Below are 22,012 nucleotides of genomic sequence, written 5' to 3' on the forward strand. Positions count from 1 at the left end.
ACAACGAAGGTATTGCACACAATCATCTAATACGTGATATTGTATCCATCCCTGAGGAGGAGCTGGCCTGGGAAGAATTTGACATCTAGATGAACTTGAGGCTTCCTCAGTTTACAGACCTATTACCTGAACAAAGTCAACCTGGGGCATGAATGCATCACGTTGCAAACAGGAATTCTATGAAGTATTCACCCTCATTCTGATGACTTAGTGTTTTGCATATTTGTCATTTGTTTCACATCATAAAGGTTTAGCTAATCCAAGTAAATACAAGTAAATTATTTCATTTATGAAAGGAAAGGGTTATCCAAAAACGTATTAAATTGGGGATAATACATTTTTATTATCAATATTTAAGATTATTAGTTGATTTGCAGATGATCCCTGGATTTATCGATAAAGCCAGATGACACATCAATTAAACTACAGGAATGTGTTAAAGACATGGAGATGACCTCTATTTTTCTATTTTTAACATGTATTAAAAATAAAGTCAATAAAAGGGCAGTGACATTTAACATGTAAACCGTAACCTTACTCCAGTGTGTGGGCCTAAACTGAAGAGACATAAATAACTATATAGACTGAACTAATCTTTTTAAATGTACTTTAAGCCTCTGGCCAATCAGAAGCGTTAGCACAGAACTGTAGTTTGGGAATCTAATGTAAACAACATGTGCGCGTTTTCGTGTCAGTTTGTTCACCTCAAGTTTGAGCTTTGCAGTGTCACCTGCTCATTTAACCTTTATGAGCGTCGTGTGTTTAAACACCTGTGCGCGCTACCGAGAGAGGAAAGCGTGTGCATAAAGTACGTGGGCGCGTGTCTAGCAGATTAATTTCCAAGAAAGAGGTGAGTTTTATTTCATGTCATTTGTGTGGTCTTACAGCTGTAGCATATCCAAAAATATCGATGAAGGTAACAAGCTAAAAGCTAATGTTAGCCCTGAGCGTGCGCAAGGACGTGTGTTTTTGAGGACCGAGCAGGTGAGAAGTAAGTTAGGTAATGTAAAAAATAACGCGGGGCTAGAGTCTCCTTGCCTACAAAAAGGCCAACAAAAAGTTTGTCTTTAACCAAGTGCGGAGGAACGTTTGGGCTCAACTAAACTGATTTCGACTGTTTGGCTAACCATTTGGCTAACTCTAAGCTAATAAACCGAAACGTAAAAAAAACTAAAGGGAAATGCGCGCAAGTGTTTTTAGTGGTGATATAGTTTGCTTTTGTTTTTTTTAGAGAATGTACAAAGTCCCCCAAACCCATAGCATTATCTTTAATTTTCAACATAATTTAAATTACCTTAACTAACAATATAAATATGAAAATTATTTTTTAATTAGCTCACGCGTGCAGTTTTACCTACCTGTGATATGACTGTAGAAATCGAAGTCAAAGACAAAAAAAGGTCAAAACAAAACCGCACAGTTCAAACCGGTGACTTGTGATGTGGTGATTGAATTTCTCGATTTACATAAAGAAAAATGTGTTAATTTCTGCCCATTTGATGAACAAAAAAGTTTTTTTTTTGTTGTTGTTTTAAATGTAAATCCACTTTTAAAAAATTGGGGGAAGATCACCCCTGGGGTGATATTAGAGTTGTTTGTGCATGTTTGTGTTTGGAGTTTTTATTAGTTTGGAGCTTACTTGAGTTAGGTTAGAGTTTTGTATTTTCCTTTTTGCTTTTATTCTACGTGTGTGTGTGTGTGTGTGTGTGTGTGTATATATATATATATATATATATATATATATATATATATATATATATATTTTTAATTCAAAAGCTACTTGGCTGCTTGCTTGTTTACAGGTGGTCGTCAGAGCAGGTAACTCTGCAGGTTTGATCTGCAGCTTTTCACGCCAGAACTCGGGGGCACAAGCCTGGTGCCTTTTCCTGGGATCAGACCAGGTATCCTGTTAGGTGAATATGTAAACCATTACACTATGGAGCCACTGGTAAAACTTTTGCATAATAACCTTTAAGAAAAGTTTGAGGATGACACTGTGCTTTGTGTTTGGCTTTGACAGCAACATTAGGTAGCCAAAAGGACAAAGCAGGTGGAGATGGCTCATAAAGTCCAGGGTGAGTAAGTGCAAAATTGATTTTAAAACTCACAGCTGTTGGGTAGTGTGGACTGCATGATCTCATAACAACACAACAAGACAAGTGACCTTGGTGTTATTTAAGTTTTGCTGTGGGATACGACAGTGTATTGGTTACTTTGAGCAACTAGGAGGACATTCATGGAGGTTGTGATTAATATTTGTGTTGGTGTTGTGCTGGCTAAATGTTTAAAGTTGGAAAACTCTTTTGTTATATTGGAGGTTTTTGTTTTCTAAACAAAAATGGGGGAACAAATAAATGGCATAAAGTTTGAGTGGTCAGCCCAGAAATCGTGTGTACTGGGAAGAAAATAACTGATAATGTTGAATTTTCTTCACCCTCAACAGGTATGGATAAAAAAGCAAGAAATAACGTGATGGTCTGCTGTCTGAAACCACCCATATTCGAACATTTGAAACCTCTTTCCATGTATTCAAGGATGACCTGTAACAAGGCTGATCTGCAGCAGTCGGGAAGGTTTTCTACATTTAATCATTTAGAAATTGAGGTCTGTAATAACTGGATGAATAAAAGGAAACCGTACTATTCCAGTCCTGATGAAGGCTATGTTAGTCTGTTAAAAAAGCCCCTTAGTCCACAGGCTTTGTCCCCTGACCTCGAGTGTTTTACGGACTATTCCAGCCCTTTTGTGAGACAGCAATCAGCATCGTCTTATCCTGAACCTTTACCTAAAAAGCAAAATGTTGGGAGTGCAGTAAAACAGCCTGTGAACTCTTGGCTACACTCGGAGCACATCAAGCAGTGTGCATCCTCCACAGATCCAGGAGGTGATGAGGAGATCGTACAAAAACATATTACATCTGAGAATATCCTTTTAAAATTTTCCCCTGTGTTTGACTATGATGTAGATGCAATATGTTACCTCAACCCCATTAATACCTGTACTGCAGCAGGTAATTTGGATCCTGCAGAAAGCTGCACAGCTCCACATTGCAACACGTTTCCAGAGAAACAATTTCCTGCTGTTCAACACTTAGAAGAGATGGGAAGAAGAGTTGGACGAGAGAGTTTGGGAGTCAGTGATGATAGAGGCTATGTATCTCTGTCCTCCATAAATGACCATAAAGGAGCTGGGTTATTGAACTCTAAACAGCTCACTGGTAACTCAAACCCCCGTCTCAGGGTGGTTGAGAATGGCTGCCATCCTCAAAGATCACCCAAGCCACAATATAATAAACAAACTGTGACCTCTGGAGGCCTTACTGTTGCAGTGGACGTCTTGAGTCCTGCTGTCAGTGGGCCTTTCATGGAGCCGGTGACCTCAGTTGTGGAGAGTTTAGACGGTGAGACTGAGGGGGTGTGGGATATAGGTCCTCCCATGCTTGAATCCTCTCCGTATGGCAAAGTCAGGCCAAACACTGCTGGTGGCAGAAGTCTGGCATCACAGTCATCTGGACACAGTACAGAAGATACCAATCTGGAGGATGCCTGGGAAAATACCTTACCTCTTCAAGTACAGGTACACTTTGCTCCTGTTCTTTACAGCAGTGCTCTGTGTGTGTGTGTGTGTGTGTGTGTGTGTGTGTGTGTGTGTGTATATATATATTTTGTTTTTTTGCAAGAACACACAAGAACATCCAAATAAATCAGACAAAGTTTTGTCCTGACCCAGATAGCAATGAATGTTTGGCCCAATTTTGGCTCCTATCTCAGCCACGGGTCCACCTCACATTGCCCAGTGCCATAACTGAGCCGTAAGAGCCAAAATAGTGCAGAGAATTGGCCCCAATTGGCCCAAATCTCTCTATCAGGAAGTAAATTACTTCAGTGAGTTTGATGCTTTTGAACTCCATTCTAATGCAGCATGCTTTACTAGGGACGTGTGCAGTGGTGCATCTCAGACAATTTGGAAGATGTGTGTTAATTGAAATCTTAACAAACAATCAAGTTGGTATCGTAGCCTAAACAGACTTAACCCCATGTAACCTCTTTGTCTGAAAAGCCAGTATTGAATTATAAAATATTGATGCGTCTTCTGGGTATGAAAGGTGAAGCTTACACAGAAGTGCCTTAAACCTGCTGTCTTTTTAACAGCCACAAGGGGGCGATAGCTGCGGCTGTGAAAGAAAACTGTAAATCAGTCCTCAGCTGTGAACTCTGTTAACACTTTGCTGATCGTTTTATGTCATGTTGAGTAAAACATTAAGTACGTTTTATAAATTTTGATCATTTTGAGAGGCAGAAAAGGCGGGTTATCGAGGGCATGCTCATCGACTGGTTTCACGGAGATCACAACGTGATTCAGAATATAAAGTTACCTAAGATGAAAATAGATGGTGATGTCATAGCACCTAGGCCCATTTTTGCGGTTTAAAAACAATTTATTTTAAGACAAAAGTAACGTCTGTCATTTGTAACACTTGGAAATCATGATTCTCACTAATCCAGGGGTATGTTAGCTGAACTGAGCAGATTGTGGTGCACTTGGAGGAAGATCTCTGCATAAATCCATGTGTTTGCCACGATTGAGCTCTTTACACAGCATATTGTTACCAATCAGTTTGATCACAGTCGTGGTCGAGGACATCTCTGGAGAGGTAAATGTTGAGCTGCAGTGGATCGACACAGATATTTTCTAAGCTGATTGACATTGGCGAGCTCTCCTTTGTCTCACTGAGGGTCAGGGTTTGTTTCTCACCTTCCTCTGGTTGTGAGAATAACATTGTAAGGCAGAATACTCCCTTAGGTCAGCATGATTCCTGTGGCCCCGTGTATCCCATCAGCTCCACCTGAATTTTTGAACTAAAATATATTTGTTTGTGTTTTGTGTCATATTAAGAGTTCAAAGAAAATGCTCTAAAAGTTTTTCTAAAATTAATGATGTTTGTAAAGCTAAAAAAACTGTGATAACCCAGTAATCATACACAAATATTCTGTGCTTCCTCAAGGTGAAATCAAAAGTTGTTGTTCCATGCCAGCAAACCACAAAACCAGAGGAAGAGTCGCGTGCTCCGACTGCCAAGTGCTCCGGGACTCAAAGGTACTGTTACCTCTAGGGGGAGCAGTGGGACCACACTAACCTCGCTCTGGTTTTTAGAGGTGCTCGGCCTGTTCTCTAGAAGCCTCATGTTTACAGATTTGTGGGGCCATGTGTTTGTATCTTTTCAGGCCTGTGATCTTCAGCAGGAAGTCAGACTGGGAGAAGCAAAAGCATCTCTATGTCAATTCTGTAATGAGACATATGCAGGAGAAACAGGGAGCACATAATGGTAAGAGCATGTTGTTCTTTTCTCCCATATTTTTTCTTCTTCTCCTATTTAAACATTTATTTTGATGGTTTACCTCAGAGGAAACTGATAGTCAATGTTTTTTACTATGATATTTATGGAAACATGCGAGAAATGGTGGCAGACATCATGGCAATGACTCCCTGAAATGATGATTCAGTAGTCCTCTGAGCCTGATTGTAGCTGATGCTTTACGTGTGCTGTGAGTATGTGCTCATGAATTCTAGGATAAGGTACAAATTGAAAACATTGTTTCGCTTTCTGACAAAGTAACCTTTAACCTGGGCCCCGAATTATGCATCTCCGTCTACATACCCGACATGAATATCACATCTTTGGTGTTTCACAGATCATGACTTATTCTACAAAAAACGATCCCCGCGAGAGCCACCTACTCCAGAAATGTTATCAGATGGTTGTTAAAAATCTACAGGGTGGGCCATTTATATGGATACACCGTAATAACATGGGAATGGTTGGTGATATTAAAGTCCTGTTTGTGGCACATTAGTATATGTGAGGAGGCAAACTCCTCAAGATGGGTGCCAGGTCCGAGCATTCCTAGATGAACAGTTTCCTGGAAAGTGGATTGGTGGTCGTGGGCCAGTTGACTGGCCCCCAAGGTCTCCCGATCTGACCCCCTTGGACTTTTATCTTTGGTTGTCTATGGTGTGAAGATACGAGATGTGCAGCACCGGAAACTACGGCTACTGGATGCCTGTGCTGGCATTTCTCCTGGCGTTGCTATCAGTGTGTGAAGAGTGGGAGAAGAGGGTTGCATTGACAATCCAACACAATGGGCAGCACATTGAACACATTATATAAGTGGTGATAAACTTGTAAATAACTCATGAAAGAATACAGTTACGTTGAAACCAAGCACACCGTTGTTTTTCTTGTGCCATTACCAATAAGTTTGATGTGTCACATGGCCCTCTTCCTATTGAAAAAACAAAAGCTGTATCCAAGATAACCGACTTCTAAATGGCCACCATGGTCACCACCCATCTTGAGGAGTTTGCCCCCTCACATATACTAATGTGCCACAAACCGGACTTTAATATCACCAACCATTCCCATGTTATTACGGTGTGTCCATATAACCCACCCTGTAGATTTTTAACAACCATCTGAAACTTTATTCTTTCATGAGTTGTTTACAAGTTTCTAACCACTTATAAAATGTGTTCAATGTGCTGCCCATTGTGTTGGATTGTCAATGCAACCCTCTTCTCCCACTCTGATAGCAACACCGCAGGAGAAATGCTAGCACAGGCATCCAGTATCCGTAGTTTCAGGTGCTGCACATCTCGTATCTTCATACCATAGACAATTGTCTTCAGGTGACCCCAAAGATAAGTCTAAGGGGGTTCGACTGCTACGCTGTGGGCTCTTGCTGAATGAAGCTACGACAGCCACTGATGGTTCTTCATTAGTGACAGTTTTCTTGCGTCTAATTTTGGCAAATCCAACACTGAACCAGTCTCGTAGGGTGTCTTGCATTGAAATCTGCTGCAATGACCCGGTTACTGCGTTCACCAGATATCAACACGATTTCGATCCGCTCCTCACGTGTTAACCTCTTCGACATGTCAATGGCTGTGAACACAGAGAAACTTGTAAATAACTCATGACAGAATACAGTTACGTTGAAACCAAGCACACCATTGTTTTTCTTGTGACATTACCAATAAGTTTGATGTGTCACATGGCCCTCTTCCTATTGAAAAAACAAAAGTTGTATCCAAGATGGCCGACTTCTAAATGGCCACAATGGTCACCACCCATCTTGAGGAGTTTGCCCCCTCACATATACTAATGTGCCACAAACAGGACTTTAATATCACCAACCATTCCCATTTTATTACGGTGTATCCATATAAATGGCCCACCCTGTACAAAGGCTTCAAAAAGGCAACATTCTTGTAAAAAGCACCGGAGACGAATGCTGCAGCAAATCGTTAACATGGTGATGTGATGCACAGAGCAGGAAATTATCATTTTTTAAATTCTGGTTAATTATTTTATTGTTGAGTGCGCTCTCAGTGCTGTTTTCTTCAGCTGATGGCTGTACATTAGAACTGAAACTTTAAGCTGGATCCATTTAAACATTAAATGCTACTCTCATGAAATCGTTTCAGTTTGCCACATAGCAAAGTGAAAGGAATTTGATTGATAGGCCAAGAATATGTGTGCAGGGTTCTGGTAATTGCAGGATGTTGCACTGAGGCAAGCTGATTGGTCAGCGGTCGGCCCTTACGAGCCAGAGATGAAGTTTCTACCATTACTGAGTCACATGTGAAGAAAACTAGCTGAAGTAAGGATTGTTTTCACAGTAAAGGATGCATTTAACATTTACCTCGAGTTTGCGACTAAAATGTAGACGTGTGTTGGCTGTAAAGCGTGATTCTGAGATTCAGCCTGAGCAGCTTCGCTTTTAGCCGACATGAAAGTTGATGACGCAGCAGCAGCAGCGAGGACGGCGCTGTAGTTGTTTATGGCGGAGCCTCTCTGACTCCACACGCAGCGCGCTGAAAACATTTTTCTACAGTTGACAGCAGCCACGGTTGTTTCTGCAATCTATCCAAACCCTTGCAGGTAAAATGCCAGTAAGAGTGCTTTATCAGATCACACGATAAACAAACTTAAAGGTGAAGGAAAGCGATTCTGTTCGCCTCCACACAGAAATAAAAAAACTGTCTTGACCTTTAAGCTTGGTGGCTTTTTTTTTTGTAAACTTTGCTGCAGGTCGATTGTCAGCTACAGCATGCAGGGGTCTGTCTTAAAGCCAACCAGCATGTAGTGTTACCTGTGTCATTTATTTCAATGCTTTAGTTAGTAATAATTTCACAGATTTATTTATTCTAAGTACTGGACCACCTACACGTTACACCTACAGGAGCTGCTCGGCCATGGAAACCGATGCCATGGAGCTCGCGGTGCAGTTTTAGTGCTGATGTTAATGGCAATGGAGTTTTAGAGCTCCACGGCTACTGAGTCCGGAGAGCTTTGGCGACTTTTAATTGATTAAATAAGCAGTTAGCGGTACAGAAAGTATTAACTAAGTAATACAGTTACTTTTACTGTAAGTAATGACAGTAAAAGTAATTATTTTATAGATGTAAGTTTATTTTATTTATTTTATTTATTTTTTCTTTTATTTATATAGCGCCAAATCACAACAAAAGTCGCCTCAAGGCGCTTCATAGATACAGAGAAAAACCCAACAATCATATGACCCCCTATGAGCAGCACTTTGGCAACAGTGGGAAGGAAAAACTCCCTTTTAACAGGAAGAAACCTCCAGCAGAACCAGGCTCAGGGAGGGGCGGGGCCATCTGCTGTGATTGGTTGGGGTGAGAGAAGGAAGACAGGATAAAGACATGCTGTGGAAGAGAGACAGAGATTAATAACAGATATGATTCAATGCAGAGACGTCTGTTAACACATAGTGAGTGAGAAAGGTGACTGGAAAGGAAAAACTCAATGCATCATGGGAATCCCCCGGCAGCCTACGTCTATTGCAGCATAACTAAGGGAGGATTCAGGGTCACCTGGTCCAGCCCTAACTATATGCTTTAGCAAAAAGGAAAGTTTGAAGCCTAATCTTAAAAGTAGAGATAGTGTCTGTCTCCTGAATCCAAACTGGAAGCTGGTTCCACAGAAGAGGGGCCTGAAAACTGAAGGCTCTGCCTCCCATTCTACTTTTAAATACTCTAGGAACAACAAGTAGGCCTGCAGAGCGAGAGCGAAGTGCTCTAATAGGGTGATATGGTACTACAAGGTCATTAAGATAAGATGGGGCCTGATTATTTAAGACCTTGTATGTGAGGAGCAGGATTTTGAATTCAATGAAGGGAAGCCAAAACAGGCCTGACAAGTTAACGTGTAAACGTCTCTCACTTGGAAGCTTTTTTCCCCTCTGTGTCTCATCATGACTCTTCCCTTCAGTCACATATGACCTTCAGTTTTGATGTTCGAACATCTGTGCCTCCTTCAGGTGTCATGTCTGAGCTGCTGAGCGTGATGAACAGTGTTGCTGGTGAGAAAGTGGGCAAGGATGGGAAACGGTGGCAGCATCCCGCTGACTTAACCTGCCGGTACGCCACCTTTTGTTGGAATTTTTTTTTTTTTTTGTGGATTCAGAATACATAAGTCTGAGTTTTATTTGTCTTTTTGTAAAAAATCAAGTTTAGTTTTAGTTGTCTGGCTTTGTTCAGTCGTCTCAGACTATCTCAGCGAAGTTCATCAAATGCTTCCTGACAGATTTGTCAAAGATTAAATGAAAATATCCTCTAAATTTAGTTTTACAAGCACATAATGTCATGTTTTATATCTAGTTTAGTTTAGCTTTATTTAAAGTTTTAATAATCTCCATATGAATCTGCTTAATTTCAGAAATTACCAGAGTCGCTTTGGTACAAAGCCAGAGATGACGCTCCGAGAATGGCAACGCAAGAATTATGGCTCACACGAACGCTTTTCAAAAGTTCCTAAACTGTTTGAAAGATGCCACTGTCCTCGAGTCTAAAATGTCTGAGCAAGAAACCCTTTACTGTTATGGTGTAATACGGCCCTTTTAAGACATGCATAACCTCGCTGCTGGCAACATTCAGACATCATAGAGAGAGGCACAGCACGCACAAGCGCTGTAGCTGTAGTGAAGTGTAGCCACGCTTTAAATATTTAGCTCTCTCCACTGATGTCGATAAGAAGGTGCAGAGTTCTGCTGAGAGAGCTGATAGACCCCTCCTCTCGATAAAAGTAATGTTTTAATAACTGAAAAGAAAATATGTACGTGTTATTGCTAATTAGTGTATTCATACATGTGCAGCTGTGTGGATCGGGCAGTGGGTTACTGAGGAGGAGGGTGTGTGTCTGGAAGGGGCTCGTTTTGCCTCGTGTCAAATATTTGCACTTTTTCTGTTTCTTGGGTGAATTTGTGTTTGGTTGCCTGGTTTGTCTGTTTGATTGCTGCACTTTTGCTTTTTTGTTTGTCTTTTATTTAAAACTTGGTGCATGTGTCAATGTGGTGTGTGCCCATCCAGTACTTGCATCCTTCCAAGTGACATCAGGCCCATCTGTCCTGCTAAATTCTTCACTATCTCACGAGCTGTCACATAATTTCCTGCTTGATACGCTAACAAGTTCTTTTTTTCTAGGTTGTTGGTTATTTTTAATTAAGTGTTGATGTGTTTTGATGTCTGAAAAGCGTGGCTAATGGCTATTCCCCGGTCATCTAGAATTTTGAAAACGATGTTCAAGCCTCATCGTCACAGTGAGAAATGCCGATGGGTAACGGATACTCACAGCCAAGGTATCTATCTGACTGAGAAAGTTGGATCAGTACATCACAGGTTATCAGGGATTTGTCATATTTTGATACGGGGAAGAAGCAGGAAAGCTTTTCAATGTGAAATGTCTTTGTAAATGTTTGAAAACCCTGTAATGTGTTGAAACATGTGCTCGCTATCATCAGGATTTGCGAGCAGCTGTTTGCGGCACACTTACTGACGCACTTTTGAGTTTGATATGGAGGCAGGCTGTTATGTCATACCTGCCAGGTCAGTTCACCAACATACCAGCTGTTTCATCTTCGTCCAACATTACCGGTGTTGTAAATGTGTCTGATTGTGTTCTGAATTATAATACTTTCTCTGGGAATAAAACAGTTCTCAGTGCAGTTTATTTTTTCATAATCGTGCCTGTTTGTTAAGATTGTGGCCTAAACAAATGTCCTTTGTGCTTTCTTTTAAAGGCATCAGCTGAAATCTCAGTGTTTGGGGTTTTATTATATTATCACAATACTTAACGCGCGATACGATATTATTGCAATTTTTTTAAAATATTTTGCGATATTCAGATTCTGTACATAAAGGTAAACTTTATCAATATTCATTTTATCTAATATCAAAGTCTCACACTCAGTCTTTCTCTCATTTCAGTTTGATTGTTGACAAACTGAACGGTTTGTATTACAGTCTAGTCCAACTTAACTGAATCAACCATCTGGTACAATTATAGCTATTCTGAACTATGCAGTTTATGAAAACTATGCAGCCCCTTCAGCAACGGAAGAATTTGAAAGTAAATTAAAACAAAATATAATTTTACATTAAATAAAAAAGTTTTACACTTAATAAAAATAAAACATGTCTTAAATTAAAATAAGTAAACTGTCATGTTTATTGCTGCCAAAAAAAAAGTTAAACACATTTGGACAGTGAAGGAATGTCAGGATTCTTGCTCAGAAAAAGGATCAACATGCTCTGAAGTCAGAGCACAAAAACCTTTTTTGTAACAAAATATCGATTTCTGCTGTCCCTGTATCGATACATTATTAGCAAACAAAATATCACAATGCTACACAGTATCGATTTTTTTCCCCACCCCTAACCGTGACACAAGCTCAGGATATCCAGCATATCTCTTCCCTGTCTGGCTTCACTTACTTAAACATCAGCAATCAGGGTGAGCTTTTCAGCTCCAACTCCAAGCATATTCACCTAAAAGTGCGTTAGCAGGAAGACTGGAAAAGTACGTCTGAATTGATAAAGTTGCAATTTTATAAAGTTTGAAGCTGTGGAGAAAAGCCTGCAGTGCGTAAGGTAACAGACCTGTCAGTATCGCAGCATGTCGGAGTCGGGTTTCATTAAATTAGTGTTTAGATGTGCGTAAGACAGTTTTAATTTTCAATCCTTCAGCTGGAGCACCGGCTGTTCAACAGTGTGAGAGTAAGAAAATGAATGTAAAAATAGAATTCAAACATAAGCTTAGTCTACTGTGCAAATTTGATATAAAGGCAAAAATGTGTCATTGACTGTGTTTAGGATCAGATGCACTATTGTGCAAAAGTCTTGAGCCACCCCTCATTTAAAAACAAAACAAAATATTTGTGTATACAGCAATGTATTGAAAGATGAGCAAACATAGAAATGCAGCATGCAAAGCAAGTCTGTACAACTAACAAGCTTGAAAGTCACTATTTGGTATCACCACCTTTTTATTCAACACAGTCTGAACTCTTCTCGGCAGCTTTCTTATAATTTCATCGAGTAGTCTTCAGGAATGGTTCTCCAGGCTTCTCGGAGGACATTCAAAGCTCTCCTTTGGATGTTGGCTGTGTTTAGAGGATCCCACACTGCTTCAGTGATGTTGAGGTCCAGGCTCTGGGGAGGCCAGTTGTTGACTGGTAGTGTTTCATTGTGTCCAGGTCTGCTTTTACTCGACTGGAAGTGTTTGGGATCGTTATCATGTTGGAAAAATGAAGCTTTGCCAATCAAATGCTTTCCGGATGGTATTGTGGTGGGAACAAATGACGAGTTTCTGCAACAGACTGCTACTAACAAGGTACCTAAAGATACAATTAAAAATGGTCTCTTACGTTACCTCTTTTTTTCTCCTTGAGTGAGTCATAGTTTAGTTTTAAGCAGCTTAACAAACAAACAAATAATCCTTTGAAAATGCTCAGGTACAGGGTCTGGACTGAAAATGGTTGACAAAGCAGCCAGTGTCCAAAGAAAGACTTTGAAAGACCTGCAGAAAGCTGGAGAACTATTCCTCAAAGCCACCTTAAAAAAACCTCTTAGGAAGTCTGACTCCTTGGAATCAAAACAAAGAAGTGATGGTGGCTCAAGACTTTTGTGCAGTACTGTATTAATCTTTCTGAAGGTGGAGATTTCATACCTTTTCTTTTGAACTGCTAATCAAATTACCTCTTTGGCCACACACTACAAGTTGGGGTTAAACAGGAAGGTGTTTAAATTATAGATATTAGTTTAAATTGTTGTTTTTTTACTGTAAAGCAGCAGCGACCTCTTTGTACTGTTTGCTGCTCGGTGGAGTCAATGCACTGTGCTCTCATTAAACCTTCCATGAAAAGTGTAAGTGCCACCGGCTCTTAGCAGAGAACTCCCTCCCTAGAGTCACAGAGTCATCATAATAATGCTCAGCTCCCACTACAGTTGTCTTCCTGTGTTAATGTTTGGTGAATAATGCTGCATTTTGTCAGTTTTATTCTGGCAGCCCAGGTGAACACACAGAAACACGGAGCAGGGGTCTTTTCCATGAATAATGCATGCGGTTAAAGTAATCGTGTCTGTGCAGATCGTAGGGCAGCCTGTTCCCGCCCGGTCAGCCAGAAAGCAGAAGGTATGTAGGTGTGTGTCAGCATAGGCCTCGTGAAACTGCAGACTGCAGGGCACGTGCGCACTTGGCGCGCTGATCTACACCTTCCAGCTGTGTTTTATTTTGTGTGTTATACTTTCCCCCCTCCTGTTTCCTTCGGAGGCAGTAACACAGCTTTGTGTTTACCTGACGTGCCTCACAGTTTTCCCGCAGCTGTGTTGGGAATTGTCAAAACAGACTACAAATAACGAGTCAGCTATAAAATCCGACCGCCTCGTTTCGCCTGCTCAGCCAAACAGTCGAGCCGGCGTTCGCTCTCGTATTGATACATGCGAAAGCAAATGCAGTCTAATGTTGGACTCGAGTGATTTGTCGTTTCGCTGCTAAAGCCTCCATTGATTTCTGAGCCATTACGAATTCATGCACGTTTTCGTAGCTGCTGACTGGACGGGAAATGCATTCGCCCAAAACCACGTTGACGGCTGAATTTTTCAGCAAGACACATCTCTTTGTCAAACTTTGAGTCCTCCACAGCAACCGTGAAACTAAACTGTATTTTTATTTAAACGCAGGAGAAGTCTGTCAGCTGTAGTCTGCTGAATTTAAGCTTTTTTTCTTGCTGAAATATTTTTTTCTTTTCTTAAAGCTTAGAAATCACCAGTCGCATCTTTTCTCTGGTGCATTACCAGCTGTCCTCATGGTTTTTTAACAAGGAGCAAACACACACCACTATTTTGAAAATATTAGATATTTTATTTAAGCATACACAAGTAAGCATACACCATATTCTTCATAATTGAAGTTGTGTAACCTTGTGCATAATAGTTAAACCATGCTAGCCCTCATTAAGCAACGACTGCTGTACACTCCATACAATGAATATAAACATGATAGCACTAGTAAAGCAGTTAATTTTTACTAAACCATGCTTCTTTGTCATCCTAAATTTCAAGAATCCCATAATGAAACGGTCAAACTTCATGTATTTCCAGGCATGTTTCTACTCTAAAACAAAACACATGTTGTGTAAGTTGTTAAAATCCCGTCACTGCAACCGAGCATCGTTTTTTTCCTCTTTTTTTCTCAGGCATTGATTTAGCACAAACGGTAGCAGGCGAAAAGGTTTCGGGCCTTTTTTAACGAGTGGTTTGACGCCACAGGGCTCACGTGGAATGTTGAGTTCGTGCTGTCGTCACCGGTCGTCGAGTGCGATTAAGGAAAGATTTTTCATCTGGCCACTGTTTGCTTAACCTGTTCCAGTCAGAGTGGCAGCAGCTGGGTGCCGCCTTCAGCCAACTTAAATCCCAGTAATCAGTTTTTCAGTAGCAGTGGCGACGGCTGAGCGAACTGCACTGTCCACAGTAGTAATGAGTGGACTCTAATTAGATACCCAGATGCCTTCCACTTAATTAAACATGTTATGCCACTGTGTAGCTGTTAAAATAGTCAAACACTTGTGTGTAAAACCAAATAAATAATTTCCATGTATTAAGTTGGAGAGCTCGCCTAGTGCTCAGCTGCTGAAGCTGCAACCCTTAAGGGAAAGGGTTGGCACTTTCAGACATCCACTTGATGGCTTTCTCAGCCATTAGTTAGATGAAGAGACTGACTGCGCTTCCGCGTTTGTACTCTTGCTCGAGCCAGCAACCCATTCTCATTCCCAGGGGGCAAATACTGCTGTTTTGTTAAAACTGCTGGTTTCTCACAGACGCACACAGTTGTTCTTTGGGACTTATGAGGTTAGTGAGACAGAAATTAATTGTAATCATGAAATTTGGACACTAGCATAGGACCCCTTGGTTTTGCATTCACGTTGGGACAGCTGCGGATCAAACATTAGACAGGAAAGTGAAGCAGTGCGAACTCTAACCCAATAAGCTAGAGGAAGTATCCAGCTTTTATTACACGGCTGAAGAGCGACTGAAGAGTTAAACAGAAAGCTCCCAACGGGAACAGCAGACGACCCGAACCTCCAACTTCCTAATGTTCACTTTGTGGGTCTTTAAAACTGGACTGTTGTGTTGTGGTGGCTGTGGCTGGTGCATTAAGGTAACAACACCATATGACATCTTGTAGCATCTGACAAAACAGGATTATTTTCTACCCCACGTTGCTGGCACACATGCCTTACTTTGAGAATGTGTTGGCTGTAATTTAACCAGCTGCTAAGAGAAGTGTCGATCTTCTCGTGTAACTGCAAATTCCCAAAATGTCAAACTATTTATTGGTAAAGTTTGACAACCTGCCACAATAGCCCTACATTTAAATCTTTAATAAGGAATACAGTATTTACAGTGTCAACACAGAGCGTACCATCATCACAACTTTTTAAATGAACTTCATACGTTGCTAGCTGACTCGATACCAAAGAGGAGCAAAGGACTTTCACTGTTTCGGGGAATGCAGATGATAAATATGTTGTTGGATGTTCAAAGAAATCCATGGAGACGATTCTCGTCATTATCCTTCACTGTGTGGAAGGATGCCTATTGATCGGAGAGTCTGCCACCGGGGAAAATGTTCCGGGGGGATAAAACGGATTCAGCCTTCAGCTGAGTAAAGTGAAGTGTTTTAATTAAAGTGGTGATCACTTCACAAAAGTTTGTCCTGGCTAGACAGAAGTGTTAGTCAGAGACCTTTACATTAGACAGACTCACATTTTAAACCTTCATGTGACAGTTGCGGTGAAGAGGAAGAAATTGGGAAAGGAGACCGGGGGAGTGGTGTGCAGCAAATAGCAGGGCTCGCTGCTCGTGGAGGCTCGTGAGTGATAGAAACCTGCCATTGCATTAGTTATCAGTCTACTCATTCTGTTCATTGCTTTTTCTCTTAACTGCCTCCCTTTTCCACTGCATTCAAGGCTGAGGAGCCGGGACCTGTTGCGTTCGCAGTATAAGACGAGTCGGTGCATCGCAGAATGAGAAGCTGCCCGTCGATACGGATTCCCAGCAGCTTGAATGGCCCTCGAACACCACGTCTGGGTGATTATGTGAAATATCCAGGGCTTTGTCCCTCATGAAAAACACTCTTCTTTTCAATGCACATAAACAGCATAATGACATAATAGAAGCACATAACGGTAGAGGAGTGCCATGAAAAACGTATTCAATGACAGGACTTTAACAGCCGTGTCTAAACAAAAAAATTCACTAGCAGTAGCGGTACCCTCTTACAATACGAGACTATACATCCTCCCTTTAGTCTTGTCATATTTCATTAAAAGCTCCAATGCTACCAAACAAGAGTGGAATTTTAAATGTATTTACACATTAAAGGCCAGCCATCTCTCAGACAACACGGCATCGATCTGTAATGTTTCCCTTTGTCTTTGCACACATTTAAATACTGGGTGGAAGATAAATATCATGGCGTGAGATACAGGGGCTTCCATCTTATTTAGAAAAATCATATGGTGTGATTATTTTTAAGGCAGTACTACTGAGTTTGAATCAGCCCTCGAATGCATCATTTTGCTCCCAGATGTGCCATATACCATTATGTTTCAGCACAGATGTTGACTTTAAATTGGTGAAAAAGTCTGAATAGAAGCCCTTCTGTCTGGTGACGAAGAAATCGTAGGGTTGCAAGTTGGGCCCCATTTAACAAAAAGAAAGTTTTTTAGGTTTTTTTTGTTTGTTTGTTTTTTTTAAATCCCATGCTAACCACTGGAAACCAAAGTTTTTACAACAGCGCTTAAGGACGTTTGGGGCTCGGAGTTGATTCCCTCCAAACTGGACGTGCAGTTCATTCGTCTGCCTGAACATTACAACATGCTGAGAGGTCGGGATTTTATTCAAAGAGGCTGCGGCGTTCGAGTCCTCGATTCTGCGCTTCCTCTGAGGGCTGTTATTGCTGATATAAGAGATCTCCTGTGTGTCTCTGAAGAGGAAACTCTTCTTCCGAGAGTCCAGCCCCTTTTAGAGTTCGTTAATTAGATGAATGCACTCCATTATGGCAGTTCAGCTCCTCTCCAGAATGCTTTGAGATTCATCCCCCTCAGAGAGAAAGACACGAGGGAATACTAAAGGGCTCATTCTGGACATGGAATGTAACATTTCAGAATAAAAGCATGAGGGACAAGAAGTAGGATGAAACCTGGCTTCTCATGAACTCTACTGTGAATATTTGTTCAGATCAGAGGTTGCTTTTAAGTGTTTTTATCTTGTTGATCGAGTCCTGGTGATTCAGCTTTGGTAGCAGCCCTCTCAAAAGCTGCTCTGGCGTTGTCACAACACATTTTAGAAACATCTCATAAATTAGCCAGGTGGTAGAGTCTGGATTCCCTGAGGGGGCGAAAAAAACAAGTGAATCCACAAGATGGCAAAGAGCTTCTGCCCGAGAGAGGATCAATGAAACAAAAATACCAGAACAACAAAACTGTACTGGTGGCACCTTGTAAAAATTTAAACAACTACACCCTAACAGCCCACTTAAGAGTACAGAACGCAACACGTAATGATGAAGTTATGCGTGGATATAAAAGATTAAAGCAGAAGAGACGATTTCAACCCAGAAAAGGGAAATGCCCAGGTTTTGCGGTCACTGATAACACTGCAAGACGCTGAGAAGAAGGTGACAGAGAGAATGAAAAGGTCTCTGGCTCTGTTTATCAGCTTTGGTCCCTGGGGCCTGTTTATCTGCAGTCTCTCCAACACCAGAGCCATTCGGCTCTAATCGCTGCCGCCCCACAGTGCAGTAGTCACTGAGCAGCCGCTGCCTCTTCACACCGGCGCAGGCGGAGGGAGCATGCTCGACGCCCAGAGTCCTGCGGTCTCGCTCCGGCGCCAGGCCCGAAGGAGAGAAGGCGCTGCCGAGGGGCCCAGAGTCCCAGCGTCATCCTGACAAGCAGATGGGCTTAAAAGGGGCCCGCTTGTTTGTGAGAACACAAAGTCTTTTAGGTAAAGAGAAGACGTCCTGGCAGTCACACCTCAATGATGTTGACAGATGGCATCCTATTGTTGTTGTTCTTGTTCTTGGGGAACTGTGGGAGGAGAGAAGAAGACGACAGGTATGAGACGACTGCAGGACTCGCAGGAGTCGCACTATAAAATTCAATGAGTATGAGGATGCCTCTGCTGCTGCTTGGATGCTTTATTGATGTTTGTAGGAGAGTGAAAGGAATAAAGATTAGTTCTGGACTTGTGCTGTCAGCACACGATACATGGTTATGAAATGTGCTCTGTGCATTGATCAGTTAGAACTTATTGGAAGCCATGACTGCTGCGAGCTGATGCTGCGTAGTCATGCACGTAATGGCGCCATGTTGGAGCAATGTTCAGCTTTAGCCTGACGCTCAGATGACACCATGGGAGCGTATGAAGTGTCAGTGGGAAAAAAAAGTCTAGAAGTGGCCGGGACCATTCACCTGCCCGGCGCCGCTGAGGGGGAGACACCCAGGGAGAGGAGGAGGGGAGGGGGGTGGGTTATACCTTACTGCGCAACAGCCCCCCCGTCGGATGCTCGGGAGTGCTGCACTCTGAGGAGTTTTTGGCTTTGTCCTTGTTGTTGTTCGGCTCGTTGTCTTTGATTATGTCATACTGGCGACAGAAGAGGGCGATCACACCTGGGGGAGAGATGGTTGGCATTCATGATCGGACAAATCTGGGTATTGTTATCGTCTAAACATTAAAAGCTGGATTTTGTGTTGTGTTTACAGAAAATTGGGAAAATCGAGTGTAATCCACACAAAGGCCGTCTGATCCTGGTTTACTGAACAGGTTTGTCCTCACCTGCCCACATGATGAGTACCACCACGATGATGATGAGCTCCCCAGCCCGCAGCTGGGTCGTCTGTCCCACTTCCTCCATTGTTACTTCGTCTAAAAAAAGATTTTAGAGGAAACAGGAAATTAGCCTATATTAAAAAACTAACACTATAGAGAATATATATTACAGTGGTCCTCGTTTATCCGCGATAGATAAAATCTGCGAAGTAGCCAACTTTATTTTTTATTATATTATAGATGTTTTAAGGCTTTAAAACCCCTCACTACACACTTTTTACACTTTTCTCAGACAGGCGTGAACATTTTCACACTGTTCTCTCTTGTTTAAACACTCAAAGTTCAAACCTTTGTAGAAAAATAAGTCCAGTATTACAGAATGAGACCAAAGACACCTGCAGGTGCTTTTCGACATTGTTGTGTTTGTTGGGGAGAAAACGTACAAACATACAGTACAGCACTTCAGAGTCACACTGCTAGCGATCGAAGATTTATGTAAATTTGAAAAGCTGAATGAATTCTGTACAGGAGTGAACTACGTTATAGCGAGGGACCATGCCCTTCATGCATAGTGGTCACAACATAGGGCAGCTATTGCAAAGTATTTCTGTCAGTGTTGATGGTATACTTGCACATAAACCACAACATTAGACACACTGATGTGTCACTCCATACCCTGGTGATGTCTAAGTGCACATGCAAAAAAAAGAAAAAAAAACAAATGAAAAAATAAAGTTCAAGAATCTTTTATTCATGATGAATAAAGATACTAGTATCTATAATAAAGATACTAGTATCTATAATAAAGATACTAGTATCTTAGATACTAGTATCTAAGATACTAGTATCTAAGATACTTAGATACTAGTATCTAAGTATCTAAGATACTAGTATCTATAATAAAGATACTAGTATCTTAGATACTAGTATCTAAGTATCTAAGATACTAGTATCTTACTAGTATCTTAGATACTTAGATACTAGTATCTAAGTATCTAAGATACTAGTATCTATAATAAAGATACTAGTATCTTAGATACTAGTATCTAAGTATCTAAGATACTAGTATCTATAATAAAGATACTAGTATCTTAGATACTAGTATCTTAGATACTAGTATCTAAGTATCTAAGATACTAGTATCTATAATAAAGATACTAGTATCTTAGATACTAGTATCTAAGTATCCAAGATACTAGTATCTATAATAAAGATACTAGTATCTTAGATACTAGTATCTTAGATACTAGTATCTAAGTATCTAAGATACTAGTATCTATAATAAAGATACTAGTATCTTAGATACTAGTATCTAAGTATCTAAGATACTAGTATCTTAGATACTTAGATACTAGTATCTAAGATACTAGTATCTTACTAGTATTCATGATGAATAAAGATACAAATGAATGATGAAGAATGATAATACTTATACACATATAAAGTAAGTATTATAAAAAATATACAAATATATAAATTTATAATATATAAAAATTTAATTTGAGAATCTTTTTCAGTTCTAAGAGCTACTGGTGGAGAAGAGGGACATGGACCCTGAGCCAAGGGGTGAAAATGGCTACATGGCAACATTAATACAAGACGTGATATATATATATTGATGTTCATGTTGGTATCAGCTGGATAGTGTAGTGGTAAGACTCTACGCCTTTGGAGTGGGAGTCACAAGTTCAAGTCCTACTTGAGCCTCTGCATCCAGTGCTTCTCTCTCATGGTGAGGAGGTACAACACATGTGCTACGGCAAGGAGGAGTCAGGACGCCAAGACAGGGGGGATATCGCCCTCCCTCAGGTCGGCAACGTCAGGAAGAAGCAACATGAGTGTTTTAGCTTAAGAATGTGAGGTTTGTTGAGAGAGAGATCAAGAATACTGAGAGCGCAATGAGAGTTCAAGAGTACTGAACTGGTGGCCTCCTTCAAAGGCTAACAGTGGTCTTAGGAGACATTACTCTATAAAGGAACAGCAGGCTAAGATAATCAAATTACCTGTGTAGGTAAAAAAAAAACAAATGAATAAAGAAATATAAATAAAGTAATCCAGTACTACAGGTAATTTGCCTGCTAAATTTAAGTTTAGTACTGGATTAACTAAACATTGTATTCTTGTTGTTTTGGTTTTTTTTAAAACTTTAACTAAATAAATAAATGTTTTCTTTTTTTTTACCATTTAATTACTATCGTCATTTATTCCAAGATGTTTTACACCTACCCAGGTAATTTGATTATCTTAGCCTCCATGTTAGCTTTATGAGTAATGTCTCCTAACACCACGTAGCCTTCTGAATGGTAGGCCACCAGTTCAGTACTCTTGAACTCTCATTTGTGCTCTCAGTATTCTTGATCTCTCTCAACAAACCAACAAACCTCACATTCTAAGCTAAAACACTCATGTTGCTTCTTCCTGACGTTGCCAACGTCCCCCCTGTCTTGGCGTCCTGACTCCTCCGTTGCCGTAGCACATGTGTTGTACCTCATCACCATGAAAGATAAGCACTGGATGCAGAGGCTCAAGTAGGACTTGAACTTGTGACTCCCACTCCAAAGGCGTAGAGTCTTACCACTACACTATCCAGCTGACATCGACATGAACATCAATATATATATATCACATCTTGTATTAATGTTGCCATGTAGCCATTTTCACCCCTTGGCTCAGGGTCCATGTCCCTCTTCTCCACCAGTAGCTCTTAGAACTGAAAAAGATTCTCAAATTAAATTTTTATATATTATAAATTTATATATTTGTATATTTGTATATTTTTTATAATACTTACTTTATATGTGTATAAGTATTATCATTC

General features: G+C 40.8%; 2 protein-coding genes across 7 annotated transcripts in view; one reads left to right on the forward strand and one right to left on the reverse strand.

Annotated features, from left to right (window-relative positions):
* The first annotated feature begins 684 nt into the window (after positions 1–684).
* On the forward strand, positions 685–11,027 carry LOC146495723 (uncharacterized). Of its 5 annotated transcripts, XM_085143242.1 has the most exons (9): positions 685–850; positions 1,803–1,901; positions 2,021–2,075; positions 2,444–2,884; positions 3,008–3,576; positions 5,006–5,097; positions 5,226–5,326; positions 9,345–9,444; positions 9,743–11,027. In XM_085143242.1, exons 3-9 carry the CDS (start codon positions 2,057–2,059, stop codon positions 9,873–9,875), a joined length of 1,455 nt encoding a protein of 484 aa, XP_084999368.1. In that variant the 5' UTR covers positions 685–850; positions 1,803–1,901; positions 2,021–2,056; the 3' UTR covers positions 9,876–11,027. The 5 variants fall into 5 exon arrangements, with proteins under 5 accessions (XP_084999368.1, XP_084999367.1, XP_084999364.1 ...); XM_085143241.1 differs by having other exon boundaries at positions 686–850; positions 1,803–1,913; positions 2,444–3,576; XM_085143238.1 differs by having other exon boundaries at positions 687–850; positions 2,444–3,576.
* The window catches only part of fndc5a (fibronectin type III domain containing 5a), a 50,576-nt gene continuing 38,887 nt past the window's right edge, over positions 10,324–22,012 (reverse strand). The window contains exons 4-6 of one of the 2 annotated variants that reach the window (XR_014871170.1): positions 19,201–19,290; positions 18,837–19,034; positions 10,324–18,452 (exon numbers count right to left, since the gene is read on the reverse strand). Coding sequence is in view for 1 of the 2 variants with exons in the window: in XM_085143243.1 (XP_084999369.1) it covers positions 18,393–18,452; positions 18,901–19,034; positions 19,201–19,290 (284 nt within the window). In the remaining variant the exon portion in view is untranslated. The remainder of the gene's footprint in view (positions 18,453–18,836; positions 19,035–19,200; positions 19,291–22,012) is intronic. The other variant, XM_085143243.1, reaches the window with a different exon arrangement.

This window comes from Neolamprologus multifasciatus, chromosome 19, assembly GCF_963576455.1.
Source record: "Neolamprologus multifasciatus chromosome 19, fNeoMul1.2, whole genome shotgun sequence".
Classification (NCBI taxonomy): domain Eukaryota; kingdom Metazoa; phylum Chordata; class Actinopteri; order Cichliformes; family Cichlidae; genus Neolamprologus; species Neolamprologus multifasciatus.